The following is an 18535-nucleotide window of genomic DNA, read 5'->3' as shown; positions in this document are numbered from 1 at the left end:
GAGGTTCTCAGGACATGGGGCAGTTCCAGGGCTGGGGGAATGGTTGGATTTGATGATCTTGAGGGTCTTTTCCAACCAAAATGATTCTGTGATTCTATGGAAGTTGCTCATCGCTGATGCTCGCCCTGGGTCGGGTCCTTGTGCCCTGGCTTTTGTTGGCGATTGTCATCGCAAAGTCCCTCTTGGGGCTTCTCTAGGGTCTCGTATGGGGTTGAACTCCCGCTGCGGTGATCCCTTCCCCACCGGCACCTCAATTCACGGCATGATTTCAAGGCTTTCTCGGAGGATTTGGTGCTTCTGTGCATCTCCACCATTTCAAGAAGAAATGGAGTTGAAACTCCATGACTGACGCGGTGAATCCTATGGCCACGGGCAGCGTTGCCCGAGCATCCTGTTGGGATGGGGGTTTGTGGGGGAGGGAGAGCAGCAGGGAAACCATCAATATGACATTTCCGAGGAGGAAACATGGAGCCGTTAATTAGCTCGTTGCCATTAACAACCTGGGCAATTAGGAGCCACCAGGAGGGCCAAGGAGATGCAGGGCTCTCATCACCAAGCCTTTGTCACAATGCAGGCCGCCTTCATCCCCAGGCAAGGAGGAGGAGGAAGGGACCCATCCAAGCCTGGGAAAAATGGGGAAAAAAAACCCCACTTTCCATCTTCTAATCCTTGAACCTGCTCAAGGTCTTGTGTCACCGCAGGATTTTTGTAAAAACGTGGCTTTGCTAAGTCAGAACTTGGACTTTTTGGGAATGGCCCAAGGGCAGGTGGGTGATTTGGTCTGGTCTCAGTGACACTTCAAAGCAACCGATTCAGGTGAGGTTGTCCTGCCGTGACGTACAAAACGCTTGTGGTAGCGGGGGGACGGGGACATCACGCACCCACCCACAATCCACGGTGCTGCGGCCACCAGCAGATATGGCCATTGGTGGCCACCAGCAGACACGGCCATTGGTGGCCACCAGCAGACTTGGCCATTGGTGACCACTAGCAGACACGGTCATTGGTGGCCACCAGCAGACTTGGCCATGGATGGCCACCAGCAGACTTGGCCATTGGTGACCACTAGCAGACACGGTCATTGGTGGCCACCAGCAGACTTGGCCGTGGATGGCCACCAGCAGACACAGCCATTGGTGACCACCAGCAGACACGGCCATTGGTGGCCACCAGCAGACTTGGCCATGGATGGCGTCAGCAGGCACGGCCATTGATGGCCACTAGCAGACTTGGCCATGGATGGCGTCAGCAGGCACGGCCATTGGTGGCCACCAGCAGACTTTGCCATGGATGGCCACCAGCAGACTTGGCCATTGGTGGCCACCAGCAGACTTGGCCATGGATGGCATCAGCAGACATGGCCATTGGTGGCCACCAGCAGACTTGACCACCAATGGCATCAGCAGCCTCCCCAGCCTCACTGGTGGGCACAGGAGGTTTCTTCAAGAGTCCTCACCATCTCCCCTGCTTCCCATCACCCTGTCCTTGCCTCCCCATGACCCGGAGCATCCAAGCGATGGTCCAGGCATGGACACGCAGCAAACCCAGAGCAGCCACCCTCAGTCTTCAGACACGACTCTCCAGCACGATAGTCTTTAAGCATAGAGTGTATAAACATGCTGAGTATATAATTTTCCTTTAAAATCTTTTTTTTTCTTCTTTATAGAAATAAATACTTACTTTCTTTTTAAGGGAATATCACAAGTCTCTGCGCTGTTTCGAATGGTGACATCTCCACTGGGACCATGCTCATGGGATGGTGGCCAGGTGGTCCCTGGGGGAGGTTTTAGCTTTGCTGGGTGGCTTTTTTGCTGGTTGGGGCATCCCTTGCTCCTCTTGCCCCTGGATTGTGTCCCAGCCTCCCTGGGATGGAGGTAAATCCGTGGTGGAGCTCATCCCCGATGCCAGGGAGCTCATCCAGTACTGCCCATGGGGACATGGTGGGACGCCGTAGTTTCTCGCAGATGTTCTTTTTGGGGCTCCCACATTTTGTGCATACAAGGAACAGCCTTCCCCTGGAAAGCTGCAGTCAGTGGGGGAACGGAGGTGCTTCAAACGGAGGGTTATGGCCAAAAACACCTACCCTGTTTTGGAGAAGACAGCGTAGAGAGGTCGAGGGGTGGATGAAATGGTCTCCTGAGGCGCTTTCTGGGGTTGGAGACCCAGGAGCTGCCTCCAGCCCATCACCAGTTTCAGTGACTTGGAACAGGTGTTGTTCTCTATTGAGGTTCGTGGCTGAGATCTGCAGCTCCCATGACATGGATGAGGAAGGTGGTACCGGGTCTGCAGCCCAGGGGGATGCACCATGACAGCCCATCACATCGGTGGGGCTGGAGGAAGGGGAGATGCCCTGGGAAGGGTTGTCTCCTCACAGCCACGCTGGCCAGGAGACCCCAAAACCTCCAATGATGGTCCAAAGAAGAGGACAAACCTCCAACGTCTGCTTTTCGCAGTCAGCTCCTCGCAGCTCAGCATCTCAGGTCCAAGCGTGGCTGGTTGGGGTGCAGGGTGGCAGGGGGTCCCTGCTGCTGGCAGTGCTGTGACGGGTGGCCCTGCTGGTGTCACCTCCTGCACCTTCTCCCTGTGATGGAGGGTGGACACACCTGACCCCGCTGGATGCCTTTCAAAAGCCTTTTCCTTTGGGAAATATACATATATATATACATATATATATATATATATATATTTGGGGGGGACGATGTCCTCGCAGCCAGAAGAAAAAAGCAGAATTAAAAAAAACCCCAAAACCATGGCCATAGATAAGGGATCTACCAGGGCAGTTGGGTTGGTGCTTTCACCAGCAGCTTTGGATTTTAGGACAATTTGGCCAAGGTTTCTCCTTCAGGCTGCTCGGGAAGGCAATGAGATGGCAAACGTGTGTGTCCCATGCCAGTCCCTCTCTCCACATGGGACAATTCGCTCCGGAGTGGGTGGTGGATGTTGGTGGGGACAGAAGCATGAGCCGTGTTTCCTGGTGGACGAGGATTTTGGAGGTGGTTTATTGCCTTGGCAGGAAGGTTTGGGTGGAGAGGAGGTGAGGCTGGAAACCTCTGGAAGAGCGACCATCCCTCCTGGTGTCCTCTGGCTCCTACAGCTCCCGAGATGCAGCTCGGCCACCCTGTGCCGTGGTTGCCGCTGGTTTCTGGGTGGTATTTACCCAGGTTTGGGTGCCCCTCTGTTCAACAAATGGAATGAAAATGAGCAGAAACCCTGCAGGAATGTGGGGCCTCATTTCTTCTGGAGGAACGGCCCCTTCCCACCCCACCTTCACCAGCTCATGGAGAGGATGAGGATGGTCCAGCCATGATGCAACGATGCTGAGCCCAGCACTCTACAAAGAGCCCACAGAGACGGGCTGAGCCACCCTCATCTCCAACACCATCAAACGGCCAAAAAACCCTCCAGAAAGAGATTTTTGAAGAAAAAAAGACATTCCCCAAACAAGGATCCTTGGCAATGAGCAGCCATGGGGAGGTCTGAAGCCACCTTCAGAAAGAGGTTGATCTGCCTCTTTGGGCAGCTGAAAAATTTCCTTAAGTAGCACCTTCTCGCCCACGAGCTGGCCCTGGGGACAAGTGCTGGCCACAAGTCACTAAGGCCTGCAAGAGTTTGTTGGGTTATTTTGTGCATGGGCCAGCGTCTCCGTGCTCCAGGTCCAGCAAAGGATGAGCGGCGGATGGTGGGTTTGGTTTCGTGGGGACCTTTGGCTCCGCCGGGCCGAGGAGGGAATGTGCTTTGTGGTTCCCTGAAGGTCTAACAGCTTCCTTCCACTTTGATGTGTAAAATCTTGGAGAAGCCGGGTCTCTTCCTCAGGGCCTGGAAGAGGAGCAGAGAGTGTGGTCAGTGCAGGACTCGCAGTCTTGCTGCTCCGTAGGTTGAGCAAGAGAGAGGAGAGGACAGGACATCTCCAATGCCCACCATGGGAAGAGATCCACTCTGGTCCCATCCCCACCACTGCATCCCACAGGGATTTGACCTCCTTGTAGGAGTGGCTCAATGCCTCTTAATCCCATGCCCTTGAAGCTAGATCTGGATTTGGGTTCTGTTTAGCTAAACCCACAATTTCCAAAGGACAGATGGTAGTTTGGGGTAGAAGACATCAACACGTGGGACGAGTGGGATTTTCATGGCACGGAGGTGTGCACCCACACAAGGAAAGTCCTTCCAAAGTGGTTCTTCTCTGAAGGTGACCCCAGCTTGGGGTGGATGTGGGTCTGTCTCGTTCCCCACTGTTTTTCCCATGCCAGGGCTTGGTGGTGGAGCAGGAATCACATGAGCCCACTGGTGGGCCTCCATCCCCAAGTCCTGCTTTGCATCTCATGGGAGTTTTGACTCATGTCCCCATAGGAGCCCAGCCTGCTGTGGGATGAAGTCAACTGGAGGATGAAGTGAAACAGAAACACCTGTTTTTTCCCCTTGGACATGGATGGAGATGTTTGCCTTGGAGACTCTGACCAGATCAAGGACAGCCCAAGCCCTGTTGAACATCACAAGCTGAAACTCAGCATAACTAAAATTATTAATAACCCTGTTTCACGTGTGGATTTTAAATCACTTCACAGAGTCTGGCAAATAAGTTGCCCTGTGAGGGATGCAACAGCCCCTTTCTGTCCCTGGGGAAAAGCCCACAGAGGAGAAGTCCTCATTAAAGCCATGGGAAGGAATCACAGCACCTTAGATCTTGTTTCAGCCTTGGGGCATGTGTGTCTGAAGGAGCCTGAGCCTTCAGGATGTCCCAAGTGACCTAAAATGTTCTCTACTGAGAAACTTCAGCAGTGGGAAAGAATTTGTCCTCAGACCCCATGGGGACGCGAGACTGGTGACACACGTGACCTGGGAACGGCATCCTTTACCTGGAGTTTGTTCACCATTTCTTCAAACATCTTCTTGGCTTCAGGGCTGTGGGGCTCCTTGAAGTAGTCCACAATGCCCACCTGCACGACGATGGACTTCAGGTTCCGGCACACACCTGGGGGCAGAGATACCACCTGGCCTTGCCATACCTGGTGTGGAGGCAGCCTTGCCATAGCCGGGATGGACCTTAAAAGCCACCCAGTGCTCCTCAAAGCCTTATGCACCTGGGGAAACCTCACCCTGAAGTAGAGGCGACCCAGTCATGGTGACCAAGAGTGCTGTAGGGAAAACAGTGGTCTATGGGTGGTATGACCACCAGGAATGGCACCTTACACAGGACCTCCCACCCTCTGCAGGCCTCTTTCCCTCCTGAAGCTCCTGTCTTGGCAAATGGCTTCAGGAAATGGTGTGACTCCAACCTCAGATACACCAGTGTGAATCTCATGTGTGCCACAGATACTGAGGCCTCCATCACACTAAGGGGAGCATGGAGGGAGTGTCTCCATCCTCCCTATGGCCCAAGGCAAGATCAGCTCTTCTTAACCCATGCTTGGCAGGGAGCTGTTGGATCCTCTCTTGTAATGATAGAATCATTTGGTTGGAAAAGACTCTCAACATCATGGAGTCCAACCATTCCCCCACCCCTGGCACTGCCCCATGTCCTGAGAACCTCATGTCCGTCTGTCCAGCCCTCCAGGGATGGTGACTCCAGCACTGCCCTGGGCAGCCTGTTCCAATGCCCCACAGCCCTTTGGGGAAGAAATTGGTCCCCAGATCCAACCTCACCCTCCCCTGGCGCAACTTGAGGCCGTTTCCTCTGCTCCTGGCGCTTGTTCCTGGGGAGCAGAGCCCGACCCCCCTGGCTCCAAGCTCCTTTCAGGCAGTTCAGAGATCAGAAGGTCTCCCCTCAGCTCCTGTTCTCCAGCTGAACCCCCAGGTCCCTCAGCCGCTCCATCACACTTGTGCTCCAGCCCCTCACCACCTCCGTTCCTTTCTCTCAACTCGCTCCAGTACCTCAAGGTCTTAGAAACCTTCTACCATGGAGGTCACAGCACCTTCAGTTGCTGGCAGTGGGGCTGGAAGGCAGTCTGGTTCATGGGTCTGGATATCTGGTAGCCTTTGGGTCAATTGATAATGCTATGTACCCCCCTGGCATTACTACTCACTGTTGAAGTGCAGCAAGGCTTTGGGGGTGACTGGTGTGGAGGTCAGCACCAGCATCTCCAGCCCCTTCAACCCTTCTCGACACATCTCTGCTGCAACCTCCTGGTTAATCTCTGCCACGTGGTCCAGCTCCAGAACCTGAAGCCGCATGCAGTTCCGGGCTAGAAGGACAGAGCATCCACCATCAGTGCTCCACAGGACAACCAACGGGAATGGGGTAGTAGAAGGGATGGGTGGCAGCAAGGAGCGACAGGGTGGTCTTTGGTGTGGTCTTCTCCATTGCAATCCCCGTGGGCCATCTCCCAGAGGAGATACCTTGTCTCCAGCAAGGTCCCCTTCTCCTTGTCCCATCACAGAAGAGCTGCTTACCTAAGGACGCCAGTCCCTGGACACCGCAGCCGGCCCCTCCGATGCCCAGTGCCCGCAGGTGGGGCCAGCACCGGCCGATCATCTGAAGGCAGCGGTTGCTGAAACGTGTCGGCTGCTGGCTGGGGAGATGAAGAAGAAAGAGCTGGGGAAGGCTGGTAGAAAAGGTCAGCCCTCACCATGAATGTTCTCACAAGCGGTGTTGGGAATGGGACCTCTTCCACCCCACCAACACGGGGTCACCACGTTGGAAGGAGGTGTCTCCAGAGCAGATGTCTCCATCTGATCAGCCACCCATGGTTGTGTTGCAACCAGGACAGGGCAGGTTCATGCACTCTCCTCTGGGGATCTGAACCAGTCCCTGAATTCTGTCGCTGCCAGAGGTCAAATCAGTAGTGGAGAAGCCAAAATGCCATGTGGCGTTTCCCCCAGGGAAGAAACAAGCCATCGGGGACTTGACAGCCAACTTCTGCTTGGAAACATCCCTCTGTACACCTCAGTCCAGGCTGATCGGGGACACGACATCACAACAAACCTCGCATGACAAGAAAAAATGCCCAGGAGGCAGCACCATGGCATGGACCAGAGGAGCTGAGTGACCTTCTCTGTGAGCCATGGGCTCCTGAGCACCCAGATGCTATGGGGTGAGGACCCACCAGCATCTCCACACCCCCAAAATGCTTTTCCAAAGCAAGACCAACTGCAGTCGTCTCCCTGTGCAGTGACTCAACACCTTTTTAAAAACATCCAGGCCCTTCAGGGCTGCTGTTGTATGAACATCAAGGAGCTCAGACAAGCGTTTGATGTTCAGCATCATCTACCAGACCCATCACAGCTCCTCTTTCATCTCTGGTGTCAGCAATCTCCCAGGAAACCTTCCCAGCTCAGCAGGGAGGTGCCTACACCCAACAGCTCCCAGTCTTCACAGGGAGGGATGGGGCTGAGCTTCTGGTCCCCTAAACTGGCCTCCAGAATTGCTGCTCATCCCACAAGGACCACCTCCCCAAGCAAATTGAGATCTGGTACCCAATTTCTTTCTATCCCGGTGGTGCCCCTCACTCAGCCTGGTCTCCTCCTAGCATGACTCTTACCACGGATGCAGAGGTGCGACCTGGAGAGAGATGATGTCCCTGCAACCTGCTCCAAGGGCCCAGATGACTTCATGACCCACAGGGTCTGTAGAGCTCCTGAAACGACACAGGGGACACATGGTGGCCCCCACTGGCAGTGGTGACACCTTGAAGGCTGTGTCTGCAGCCTCCATGCTGCTACATCTCTCTGCCCTTGGAGGTACAAATCTGGTCATTATTTGTAACCCACGAACCAGACAGTCCCACCACCAACCCATGCAGGAAGGCTGAAGGTATTTCTGTCTGGAATTGTGCCTACGGATGTGCAACGTCAAGAAAAATGGAAGAAGGTGAGGTTTAAGGTAAGGCCGAAGGTGAGGTTAGTGGGTGAAGGTGAGGTTGAAGGTGAAGGCAAGAAGTCTTCCAGATGCAAAGGTGGCAAGTGATTGAACTGAGACTGCCAGGAGAGGTACCCTTGCAGAGCAAATACAATGTCTCTGAAGATCCCATTGGGGTGGTTTCACTTGCCATCTGCCCAGCCTGGATGGGGAAGGTGCCAGGAGGTGGTAAAGATGGTTCAGCTGACGGGTGGTAACCTCCAGCCAAGGGGACTGGCTGCTCCATGGCCTCCGTACCAGCTCCACGGTTGCGCTACCACATCTGTAGGTGACTGTTGGCCAAATGTCACTGCAGAGGTTTGCTGGGGGCAAACACAATGGAGGTATCACAACAGACCTCATGGGATGCTGCTGGATTCGTGCAGGGATGTAGCGGAGACGTAGGTTTATGGCACTGACCGGGCGCAGCCACACTGCCTGTCACCCAGCTTCTGTGCCACCAGCCACGAGGAGCTTCCGCGGATGCCATCGGCTCCCTGCACTGAGTCAACGGAGGAGAGATGTCAGAGAGCATCGTTCTGATGCCACCAGCCCAGATAGAGGCCCCTGGCTGCTTCACCGTGCCAGGCTCCCTCTCAAAGACTGAGGCTGCACTTCCTAACTCTAAATGACCTACTTTGAAATTTCAGGCAAGCCTAAAAATAAATTATGGGTGTTATCCTGAGCATTTCACACATCTCCACTGAAGATGCCTGCCAAAAGCCCCTTGAGAGTGTGGCGGGTTGATTAGAGCATGAGTCAGAGTCACAGGTTGCCAACATGCCAGGAGCTCTTGGGCTTGCTCTAATGCCCTTGGAAGGGCCGATGGAGGAGTATTTGGGTTAAACCCAGCTTGGTGTAACACGGAGGAGCTGGCTGGGTGTGCTTTCCCGCCTGAAGGATTCTCCATCCTGGGCTGGATGAGGACACCCGTGGGCTGCAGGTGGAATGGATGCAGAAGATGAAGTGGTCATTGCAGGGCACAGTGGAGCAAGGATCATCTTCCTTGAGAACTTAGGAAAGCTAAATCCTGTCTCCATGAGAGGCAGAGACTCCTCAGGAGATGGCCAAGGCCAAGGAGCAGTCAGTGATCTTCTTCAGGACCTCCAGGACTTACACCATTATGGGTCTTGTGTTCTTGCTCTTGGGCAAGGTCTCCAAGTTGGGTCTTAGCAATCAGAGCCATTCTTCTCTCCCAGGACAGAGAGACCACGAGGTCTTCGCTCCCCATTAGGAGCCTTCATTAAGGGGTGACAGTCAGGTGGGACCTCACTGAGCCCTGGTGTTGGTGCACCTCATCTTCACCCTTCTCTAACATAAAGCAGCATCTCATTACCAAGACCCTGGTCACACCTTCAGCTGGGGTGAGATTGGTGACAGGATGGTGGGAACGGAGCTGGAAGGGAAACATCTGCATGGGAACACACCAGAAGATGATGAGAATTGCAAGGACAGCTTGCACTGGGGACATTTGGGCTGCTGCTGGGCTGGCGACATGGGAAGGTGGGTCCTTCACTTCTGGCCAAATAGGCTATGTTCTAACAGGGAATGGGGATGGGCATCAGAGGAGTCCCAGTACATCCCATGGACCTTCCGAGCCTTCTCCCAGCCAGGGAACCACATGGTCCCCCATGGGCAAGAGCGGGGATGCTGGTGGTCAACCTTACCGGTAGGTGACAGCCTGCAGGGCCCGGCAGTAGCAGCTGGCCAGCCAGAGCGAGCGGTCCGTCAGCACGTTGGGGCAGTGCGAGATGCGGAGGATGAGCAGGTTGCTGCCTGTCGCCTTCAGCAAGGACTCCAGCCCGGCTTCCAGGCAGCCCCTGCCAAGGATGGAGGCAGAGTCAGGCATGGGGACGTGATCCCACACACCCCATGGCCACCCAAGGGCCACCCCAAGAGGGTGACGTATCATAGAATCATGGAATTGTTTTGGTTGGAAAAGACCCTCAAGATCACTGAGTCCAACTGTTCACTCAACCCTGGCACTGCCCCATGTCCTGAGAACCTCATGTCCGTCTGTCCAACCCTCCAGGGATGGTGACTCCAGCACTGCCCTGGGCAGCCTGTTCCAATGCCCCACAGCCCTTTGGGGAAGAAATTGTTCCCCAGATCCAACCTCAACCTCCCCTGGCGCAACTTGAGGCCGTTTCCTCTGCTCCTGGCGCTTGTTCCTGGGGAGCAGAGCCCGACCCCGCTGGCTCCAAGCTCCTTTCAGGCAGTTCAGAGATCAGAAGGTCTCCCAGGGGGATGTCCCATGGGGAACTGTGGCTCCAGGATGCCCAAAACCCACAGCAGGAGCTGGTGTGCATTGAATGTCTGTCCCTATGAATGGGACATAGGGACTCATGGAGCATCATAATCCCTGAGGACCAGCGGCTCTGGCTGTGGGAGGAGGGTGCCCAGGATGTGAGGACTCACCGTGTGCTCTTCATGTAGTCCTCCTTGCTCTCCTTCTTCCCCCGCTGGCGTGGCTTGAGGTTTTGGAGAGTGAGGGAGTGCATCTGGGTGCACCACTGAGACAGCATGGCCAGGAACTGGGGGAACAGAGGTGGCTGTCACCAAGGAGGAAGTTCTCGGCATGCCCCATGCCCCCCATCATTGGCTGTCTTGGACGCACACACACACAGAGGCGTTTCTGCATGCACACACACCGTAAATATGTGAAAATGCACGTGCAAGGTTACACAAGATCACGTGCAACAAAATCATGGGTGTGACCACAAAAACAAGTGAAAACAAGTGCACATGTGAACCCATACCCACAGGCACACACGTGTGAATAGAACAGAATACAATACAATAGTTTGGGTTGGAAGGGACCTTCAAAGCCCATCCAGTGCCCCCCCTGCCATGAGCAGGGACATCTTCACCAGCTCAGGGTGCTCAGAGCCCCGTCCAGCCTGGCCTGGGATGTCTCCAGGGATGGTTCATCCACCACCTCTCTGGGTACCTGGGCCAGGCTCTCACCACCCTCACTGCAAAACATTTCTTCCTCATGTCCAGCCTGAATCTCCCTCCCTTAGTTTAAAACCATCACCCCTTGTTCTGTTGCAACAGGCCCTGCTGAAAAGTCTGTCCCCATCTTTCTTATCAGCTCCTTTGAAGTCCAGAAAGGCCATAATAAGGTCTCCCTCGAGCCTTCTCTTCTCCAGGCTGAATGCCCCAACACTCTCAGCCTGAATAACATGAACTTGCAACACATCCAGCCGCTGGTGCAAGCACACATCTGCGTGCACCCATGACCATATTGGCTGACAATCAACGCAAGCGAGATGCTTGCGTGGCTTCATTTTTCTGTAAAAGAGATCTCACCCCGGGCAGTTCCATCCCCATCCCCGGTACCTTGGAGGACACCCTGGCGTTCTCCAGCAGCACCCGGGTCCACACGGCTGGGTGCCGGGCCACAAACTTCCAGTCCTTGCACACCTCGGCCGCCCGGAGCAGCGTCTTGGTGTCCAGGTAGGTGAAGATGCAGAAAAGAGCCGCTCGCATCTTGAGGATCTCGGGGCTGATCACCTCGCTGGAGTGGCCTGGGCTGCCCCTCTCCAGTCGGCCCACCTTGCCCCCTGGCCCCTCGGTCCTGGCTGTGAGACACAGAATAACAGACTGGTTGGGGTTGAAGGGACCTCTGGAGATCATCCAGTCCAACCCACCTGCTCACACAGGGTCACCAGAGCAGATCACACAGGGTCGTGTCCAGGCGGGTTTGAATGTCTCAGAGAAGGAGACTCCACAGCCTCTCTGGGCAGCCTGGGCCAGGCTCTGGCACCTCACAGGAAAGAAGTTTCTCCTCATATTCAGATGGAACCTCCTGTGTTTCAGTCTGTGCCCGTTGCCCCTCACCCTGGTGTTGGGCACCACTGAACAGAGTCTGGTCCATCCTCTGACACCCACCATGGAGATATTTATAAACATTGATAAGATCCCCTCTCAGCTTCTCTTCTCCAGGCTGAACAGCCCCAGCTCTCTCAGTCTTTTCGCATTAGAAAGATGCTCCAGATCCTTCAGCACCTTTCTAGCACACCACTGGACTCTCTACAGTAGCTCCTCGTCCTTCTTAAACTGGAGAGCCCAGAACTGGGCACAGTACTCCAGATGGGGCCTCACAATGAGTTGCCACCAGCAGCTGGGGAGGATGATGGGAAAGGGATGCTCCTTCAGAGCCAAGGAGTCGTCTCCATCCCCCACCTTCCATCCTCTCCATCCTCCCACCACACCAGAAGATCCCGTTGTGGTCTCACCCGTCAGCCGGCAGCTGCCACCAGGTCGGGATGCGGCGGATCCAGGTCCCTCTGGCTCCCAGCCCTCGGCCTCCGACTCAGTGGTGCGGGACCCCACGTCGGAGACGTCGCCCTCCTCGCCCTCGGTGCTGTTGCGGTAGGGCCGGCGGTGCCAGTTTTGGATGGCTTGTCGGCGCAGCCCCGAGCCCCGGCCGCCGTCCCGCGCCGGGTAGGGATGTCCATCTGCGGTGTCATCAGTGGGACACGGCTCTGCGCTGTCGCTGTCATAGCAGCCCGAGCTCTGCGACACGGCTTTCGCCCGGCTCGAGGCTCTGGGGGATGGGGATGCTCAGCCTAGCGCTCACTGGGGTGTGCAGGTGTGCATCCCCGTCCCACCAGCCCCTCACCCACCAAAATGAGCATCCCGTTAAAATCTCAAATGGACAGCGCGGATAGAATCATAGAACCATTTGGTTGGAAAAGACCCGCAAGTTTGTTGAGTCCAACCGTTCCCCCACCCCTGGCACTGGCCAATGTCCCTGAGAACCTCATCTCTGTGTATTTTAAACCCCTCCAGGGATGGTGACTCCACCACTGCCCTGGGCAGCCTGTTCCAATGCCCCACAGCCCTTTGGGGGAGAAATTGGTCCCCAGATCCAACCTCAACCTCCCCTGGCGCAACTTGAGGCCGTTTCCTCTGCTCCTGGAGCTTGTTCCTGGGGAGCAGAGCCCGACCCCCCTGGCTCCAAGCTCCTTTCAGGCAGTTCAGAGATCAGAAGGTCTCCCCTCAGCTCCTGTTCTCCAGCTGAACCCCCCAGGTCCCTCAGCCGCTCCATCACACTTGTGCTCCAGCCCCTCACCAGCTCCATTCCCTTCTCTCCACTCCCTCCAGCACCTCAAGGCCTTTCTTGGTGTGAGTGACCCAAAACTGAACTGATGGGGAGACTCACCCTGTGCTGGAGGAGGAGCGCTGGTTGGACACACCGTAAGGACCATGCACGACCACCCCTGGCCCTGGGTGCCGATCTCTCTGCAAGGAGACAATACAAGAGGAACCGATGTGGTGAAACTCAAAATGTGGCTGGTGCAGTCAAGGGAGACAACCCCAATAACCCACCCAGCACCAGCTGCGTTTTGCAGTGAAGCCATACCCCAGTGGAACGCGGGAATACAGACCCACCAAGAAACAAATTTGGGATCCCCCCACCCAGCATCACCCATGTCCCCACAGGAACGAGATGGGGGTCACTACACCTCCCCACTCAACCTTTGCAGCCACCAGCAAAGCCACATGGGTGCATACCTGAAAACACTGGGTTGCCCGTACCTGTGCCCGTGGAGGTACCGGTCGGCCGGTGGCCTTGGCCCCTGGCGTGCCACAGCGTCCCAAGCTGCCATTTGGGGTGGTGCCGCAGCTGCTGCTGATGATCTGGAGCTGCTTCTCGGCCCGGTCCGCCCGGTCCAGCAGCTCCTCGATGAAGTGCTGGAGGCGAACCTTGGCGTTGGCCTCACGGGCTGCTGTCTCCTTCAGGAACTGGTCGATCTGCAGCACCTCCCTGTATGGAGGGACCACGGGTGACACCTCAATCCATCCCCACCCATCCCTGTTAAGCACCTGTCTGCAATCTGGGGTGGGGGGTCATGGATGCTCAAGGACCTGGATCACTCCATCATCAGCCTGGTTTGGGTCTGGGCGTGGTTTAAGGCAGAGCAGGGACCAAGGTATGCTCCAGGTATGCAGAGTGGATGTGGTCACCTTGGTTTTGGGGGATATAACATCCCCAGCACTTTTGCTGGGATGCACATCACTCCCAGGGCTGGAGTCAGGACTCTAAGCACGATGGAGCAGAGGGAGGAGGATGACGATGATGCCATGGGATGATGTAGGATGGCAGTGATAACCCACCTTGTTCAGGTCAGACTTAAAGATCTTAAGCCTTGAAGGCACTAAACCCCTGCTCAGCCTTATACCTCGTTAACCCCAGTGGTTGCAGGACCCTGGCTCCCTCATTAACACATTAATTAGCAGGCAGTGGGGAGCTTGGAGCCTGTAGATGGGCACGGTTCACCCTGCTGAGGTGCTGAGATGTCATCCCCAAAATGCAGCCAGCCCTGGCGTGGTGGTTCAGTGACATGACTGTGCCCTTCCTGTCTTGCACACACATCTTCCAAGGCACAGACACACAAATCAACATCATTCGCCTCCCAAAAACATGGGCACGTACACCCAGACACATGCAGCCGTCACACACAACCCAAAAACACGTGTGGCCATCGCACTAAACATGAAAAACACAACAACCAAAACACAGAGGCCATGGCCCCTGCAAATGCATGTGCCCTCTGAAGGCAGCATGTGCACACCTGGGCGGGCACACACGCATGCACAGACATCGTGCACCCAACACACACACAGAGCCGCCCTCATGTGCACAAGCACTATGAAAACACAAATGCAGGCGTGCACCTCAACACACCCAGCACAGTCCACACCTGCACACACACACACACACACACACATGTGTGCACAATTGCTCTCACACCTTCATTCAGCGTCCTTGAGCCCCTGTAGATGCACAAACACAGCTCTGCATGTCTGTCTCGTGCACACCTGACTGTGCACACCTGTCCGCACATAACCGACTGTGCACACCTGACCATAGAATCATAGAATCACAGAATCATTTGGGTTGGAAAAAAACCCTCAAGATCATCAAGTCAAACTGTTCCCTCACCCCTGGCACTGCCCCATGTCCTGAGAACCTCATGTCCGTCTGTCCAGCCCTCCAGGGATGGTGACTCCAGCACTGCCCTGGGCAGCCTGTTCCAATGCCCCACAGCCCTTTGGGGAAGAAATTGTTCCCCAGATCCAACCTCAACCTCCCCTGGAGCAACTTGAAGCCGTTTCCTCTTGTCCTATCACTTGCTACTCGGGAGAAGAGACCAACACCCTCCATGCTACAACCTCCGTTCAGGCAGTTGCACACCCAGCCACGCACACCTGACTGCACTGATCTGCACAGGAGCATGAAGGAAAAGAAGAGGGCAGCCCTTAGCAGCATCATTCCCATTGCCACTTATTAACTGCCATCTAATTACCAATTAACTGCCCCCCAACCTGCCATGTGCAGGGTGAGCCTGGGAGCCACCCAGTGACGATCTGGGAAAGTTCCCAGAGAGGCCCCAGGAGATTTGGAAGGCAAATGGGTGCTGGTGCAGCGGGTGTAAGGCGATGCTGATGGTTATCACCTGCATCTCTCTTGGTCCCATGGACTGAGTGGAAAAATATCCCCCGGCAAAGGAAACAGAGCTCAGGAGCAAAAAACCACACTGGCCTCAGGGTGTTTCGGAGCTGGGAAATGTCCTGGGAAGTGTTTGGTTCTTGGGGAAACCTGAAAATGGCTTTGTCAATGGAAATGGTTTCTGATGATTTCCCCACATCCAGGTAAAATAAAAGGTGTTTTCATCAGCTCTTCCCACACTCTCTCTGCAACCTGGTGTGGGATTTTGTCACTCGGGCTGGAGGGGACTGATGGGGACAGTCAAGGGGCAGGAGGGTTTGTCTAAGCAAAGGGAAGTCCAGGAAGAAGTTTTGGGGCATAAAACCAGGTTCTTAGGTGGTAATGGTGTCCAGGCTCCACCACAGATGGAACAAGATGTGTTTGACCCATTGGTCACCCTCTGTCCGCCCTGTGTTACGTCTCCAGGCCCTGCTCCAGATTTGTCCACTCTGGTGGCCATCGTCCTGCCACCACTCACCCCAATATGCCCCTGGACAACACCCCCGAGGCAGCTGATGGCCATTTCCCAACCCTCCCTGTTGCCTGTGTCACACACATGCATCCAAAACAAGAGGTGTTGTCCTCATCTGGCTCCAGCATCATCCTGCTCCTCACCCCAGGACCATGCCCACCACCAGCACATCCTGTGAACCTTGTTTCTGAGCCATGATCATTATTTTAGAGCCAAAGTCATTAACGAACATGCTGATGATGGTGGGGATCAAGACAAGTCCTTGAAGAATCCCACCAGTGTTCCCAACACAGCACAATCACGACTGTCCCTCAGTAAACTGCTCCTCACTGACTTCCTGGACCCCATGGTGGCCTCCAGCTTTGCTAAGAAACTCCTGAGGAACAAGGTCTAGTTCACTTGAGCAACACCGATGGGCAAAATGACCCAATGCTCGACTGGAGGGAAACTCAGGAGCAGCGCTGGGGTGGGAAGGGGGTATTGAGCAGGGAACATGGGATGAAAGTGAGGATGACAATGCCATGGTACCACCAGTAAACAGAGGTCATACTGCTTGGGCTAACCCACCCTCCTTCTGGGAGAAAAACCCTGAACTGGGCATGGCCAAGGTGGTTCCTCTTGTGTTTATGACCACAGGACAGGTTGATGGGATTGCTCAGGTCCTATAGGGCTGGATGATTCAGCTGCGGAGTCAGAGGGGATGACCCAGCCCTGGTTTTGGGGGGACACCCTTTGGTACTGGAGATAGGTTGCAGCAATATGGCCACCACCACGTTCTTTGGCAGGACAGCGGGATGACCATGTACACCCCCAGCTCGGCTACATCCTGTGGACACTGGTGGCTTTGGGACAATGTCTGGCATGACATGACCCATCTTGGTCACAGACATGGAGAGGCTCAGGTCTACATGGACACTGGGAGAAGATGCAAAACCTGATGAGTGATGACACTAATGGGCATTGCCACACCACTTAGTCTGAGGGTTTGGTGATGGTGTTGGGCTCTTGGGGTTCACCACCAGGGATCAAATTCCCCCCACCCTACAGCCAGGAGAAGGGGCAAAGGACTCACTGTTGCTTGCGGGTGAGCTCCTGCTCCTTCTGCACCAGGTCCTGCTTGAGGGAGGCCAACATCTCCACACTGACATCCACTTGGCGGGACAGTTCGGATGCCCGGTCCTCCAGCTCCTGCTTCTCCCGGCTGAGCCGCAGACTCTCCTGCTTGGCCTTCTCCAGCTCTGAGCTCTTGCGGTCCAGCTCCATCTGCAGCCGGCCCACCTGCGAGGCAATCTTCTGCTCCACCTCCTCCGTCAGCTTCTCCAGCCGCTTGTCCACCTCCAGCTTCTCGAAGGCGCGGATCTTCAGGCGGGCCAAACCTTCCTCATAGGCAGCGTCCATCGTGGCCGGCGGCGCTGGGGCCGGCGTCACGGCTTTGCCCCGGGTGAAGATCTCCGTCAGCGGGATCTCGATCTCGTGGACATAACGGGGCGAGGGGGAGGAGGACGGGGCTGGCTCCAGCTCCTCGGCAGGGACGAGGTCGCAGGAGAAGCGTTGGTCCTTGCCTTGGAAGGAGGTGCTCTCAAAGTAGTCCCGCCGGGCAGCCGGCGTCAGCAAGGCCCCGTCGGCGGCCAAGGGGAAGACGGCAGCATCGCAGATGCTGTTGGTCTTGGAGAGGACATAGAGGGTCTCATAGGTGTGGTTGTACTCCAGGTGTGCCCGCAGCGAGGAGAGGCTGCGGAAACGCTTGTGCTCCCCGCAGCGCGGACACCGGTAGGGCAGGTCCAGCGAGGCCATCCCTCAGCTACGCGTCCCCGGCGCAGGGGAACCGCACGGCCACAGTCATGGCGTGGGACGGATGGAGTGGTGGCACTTGGGATGGGTTGGGGAGCCCGGGGCGGTGGGGCCGCGGCTCTGCTGGGGCATGGCGGAGGGAGAGACCTGGCGTGGAAGTGGGGGGTCCAGTAGTTCTGGGGGGTGCGTCAGCATCGGCTGTTGCCAGGCGCTGGAAGAGATAGCTGGGTTAGTGATACAGGGACGGCGGGTCCCCAAAAGTCCCTGCTTGATCCTTCTTTGTCCCCTCTCTGCCTCCAGCCCACCCTCCCGTGTTTCTCCCACTCATGCACAACCCTTTGGAGGGTGCACAATGCTCAAGAAGGTGCAAAACCCTTGGGAATGTGCACAACCCTTGGAAACATCCACAACCCTCAGTAAGACCCACTACCCTCCGAAAAGCACACAAACTTTGGGAAGCTCCATAACCTTTGGGAAGCTCCACAACCCTTGGGAAGATCCACAACATTTGGAAATGTGCACAAACCTTGGGAAGGTGTGCAACCATTGGGAAGGTTCTGCCACCTGTTGGGGAGGTGCACAACGCTTGAGAAGACCCACAGCCTTTGGGAAGATCCACGACCCTTGGGAAGATCCATAACCCTTGGGAATGGGCACAGTCCTTGGGAACCTCCACATTTAGGAAGATCCACAACCCTTGGAAAGGTGTGCAACCCTTGGGAAGATCCACAACCCTTGGAAATGTGTGCAACACCCACTCACAAAACCCTCCAAGATATCGGGGTGGGGAAAAAACCCCTCACCCTTGTGAAATGGGATAAAGCAGCAAAAATCCAGCTTGGGAAGTCACCGTGGTCTCTTCCAGTGTGGGAGGCACCAGCACCCATCAGGGTGCATTTTTGTGGTGCTTTCACCCCGAAGCACCAACAGCACCCATGGG

The 18535-nt window shown here is 55.6% G+C and overlaps 1 protein-coding gene across 1 annotated transcript; it reads right to left on the bottom strand.

The window, feature by feature from the left end:
• Positions 1 to 3753: 3753 nt before the first annotated feature.
• On the bottom strand, positions 3754 to 17598 carry FBXO41 (F-box protein 41; the record flags this gene model as incomplete). Its single annotated transcript, XM_080344343.1, has 12 exons — positions 3754 to 3816; positions 4854 to 4969; positions 6021 to 6179; positions 6388 to 6506; positions 7476 to 7571; positions 9499 to 9651; positions 10250 to 10365; positions 11174 to 11415; positions 12073 to 12383; positions 13002 to 13081; positions 13379 to 13607; positions 16877 to 17598. The coding sequence occupies 12 exons, from the start codon at positions 17596 to 17598 to the stop codon at positions 3754 to 3756; spliced, it is 2406 nt and encodes an 801-aa protein (XP_080200469.1).
• Positions 17599 to 18535: the final 937 nt, after the last annotated feature.

This window comes from Nesoenas mayeri (assembly GCF_963082525.1).
Source record: "Nesoenas mayeri genome assembly, chromosome: 4".
Lineage (NCBI taxonomy): Eukaryota > Metazoa > Chordata > Aves > Columbiformes > Columbidae > Nesoenas > Nesoenas mayeri.
This window is presented reverse-complemented; position numbering and strand designations above follow the sequence as displayed.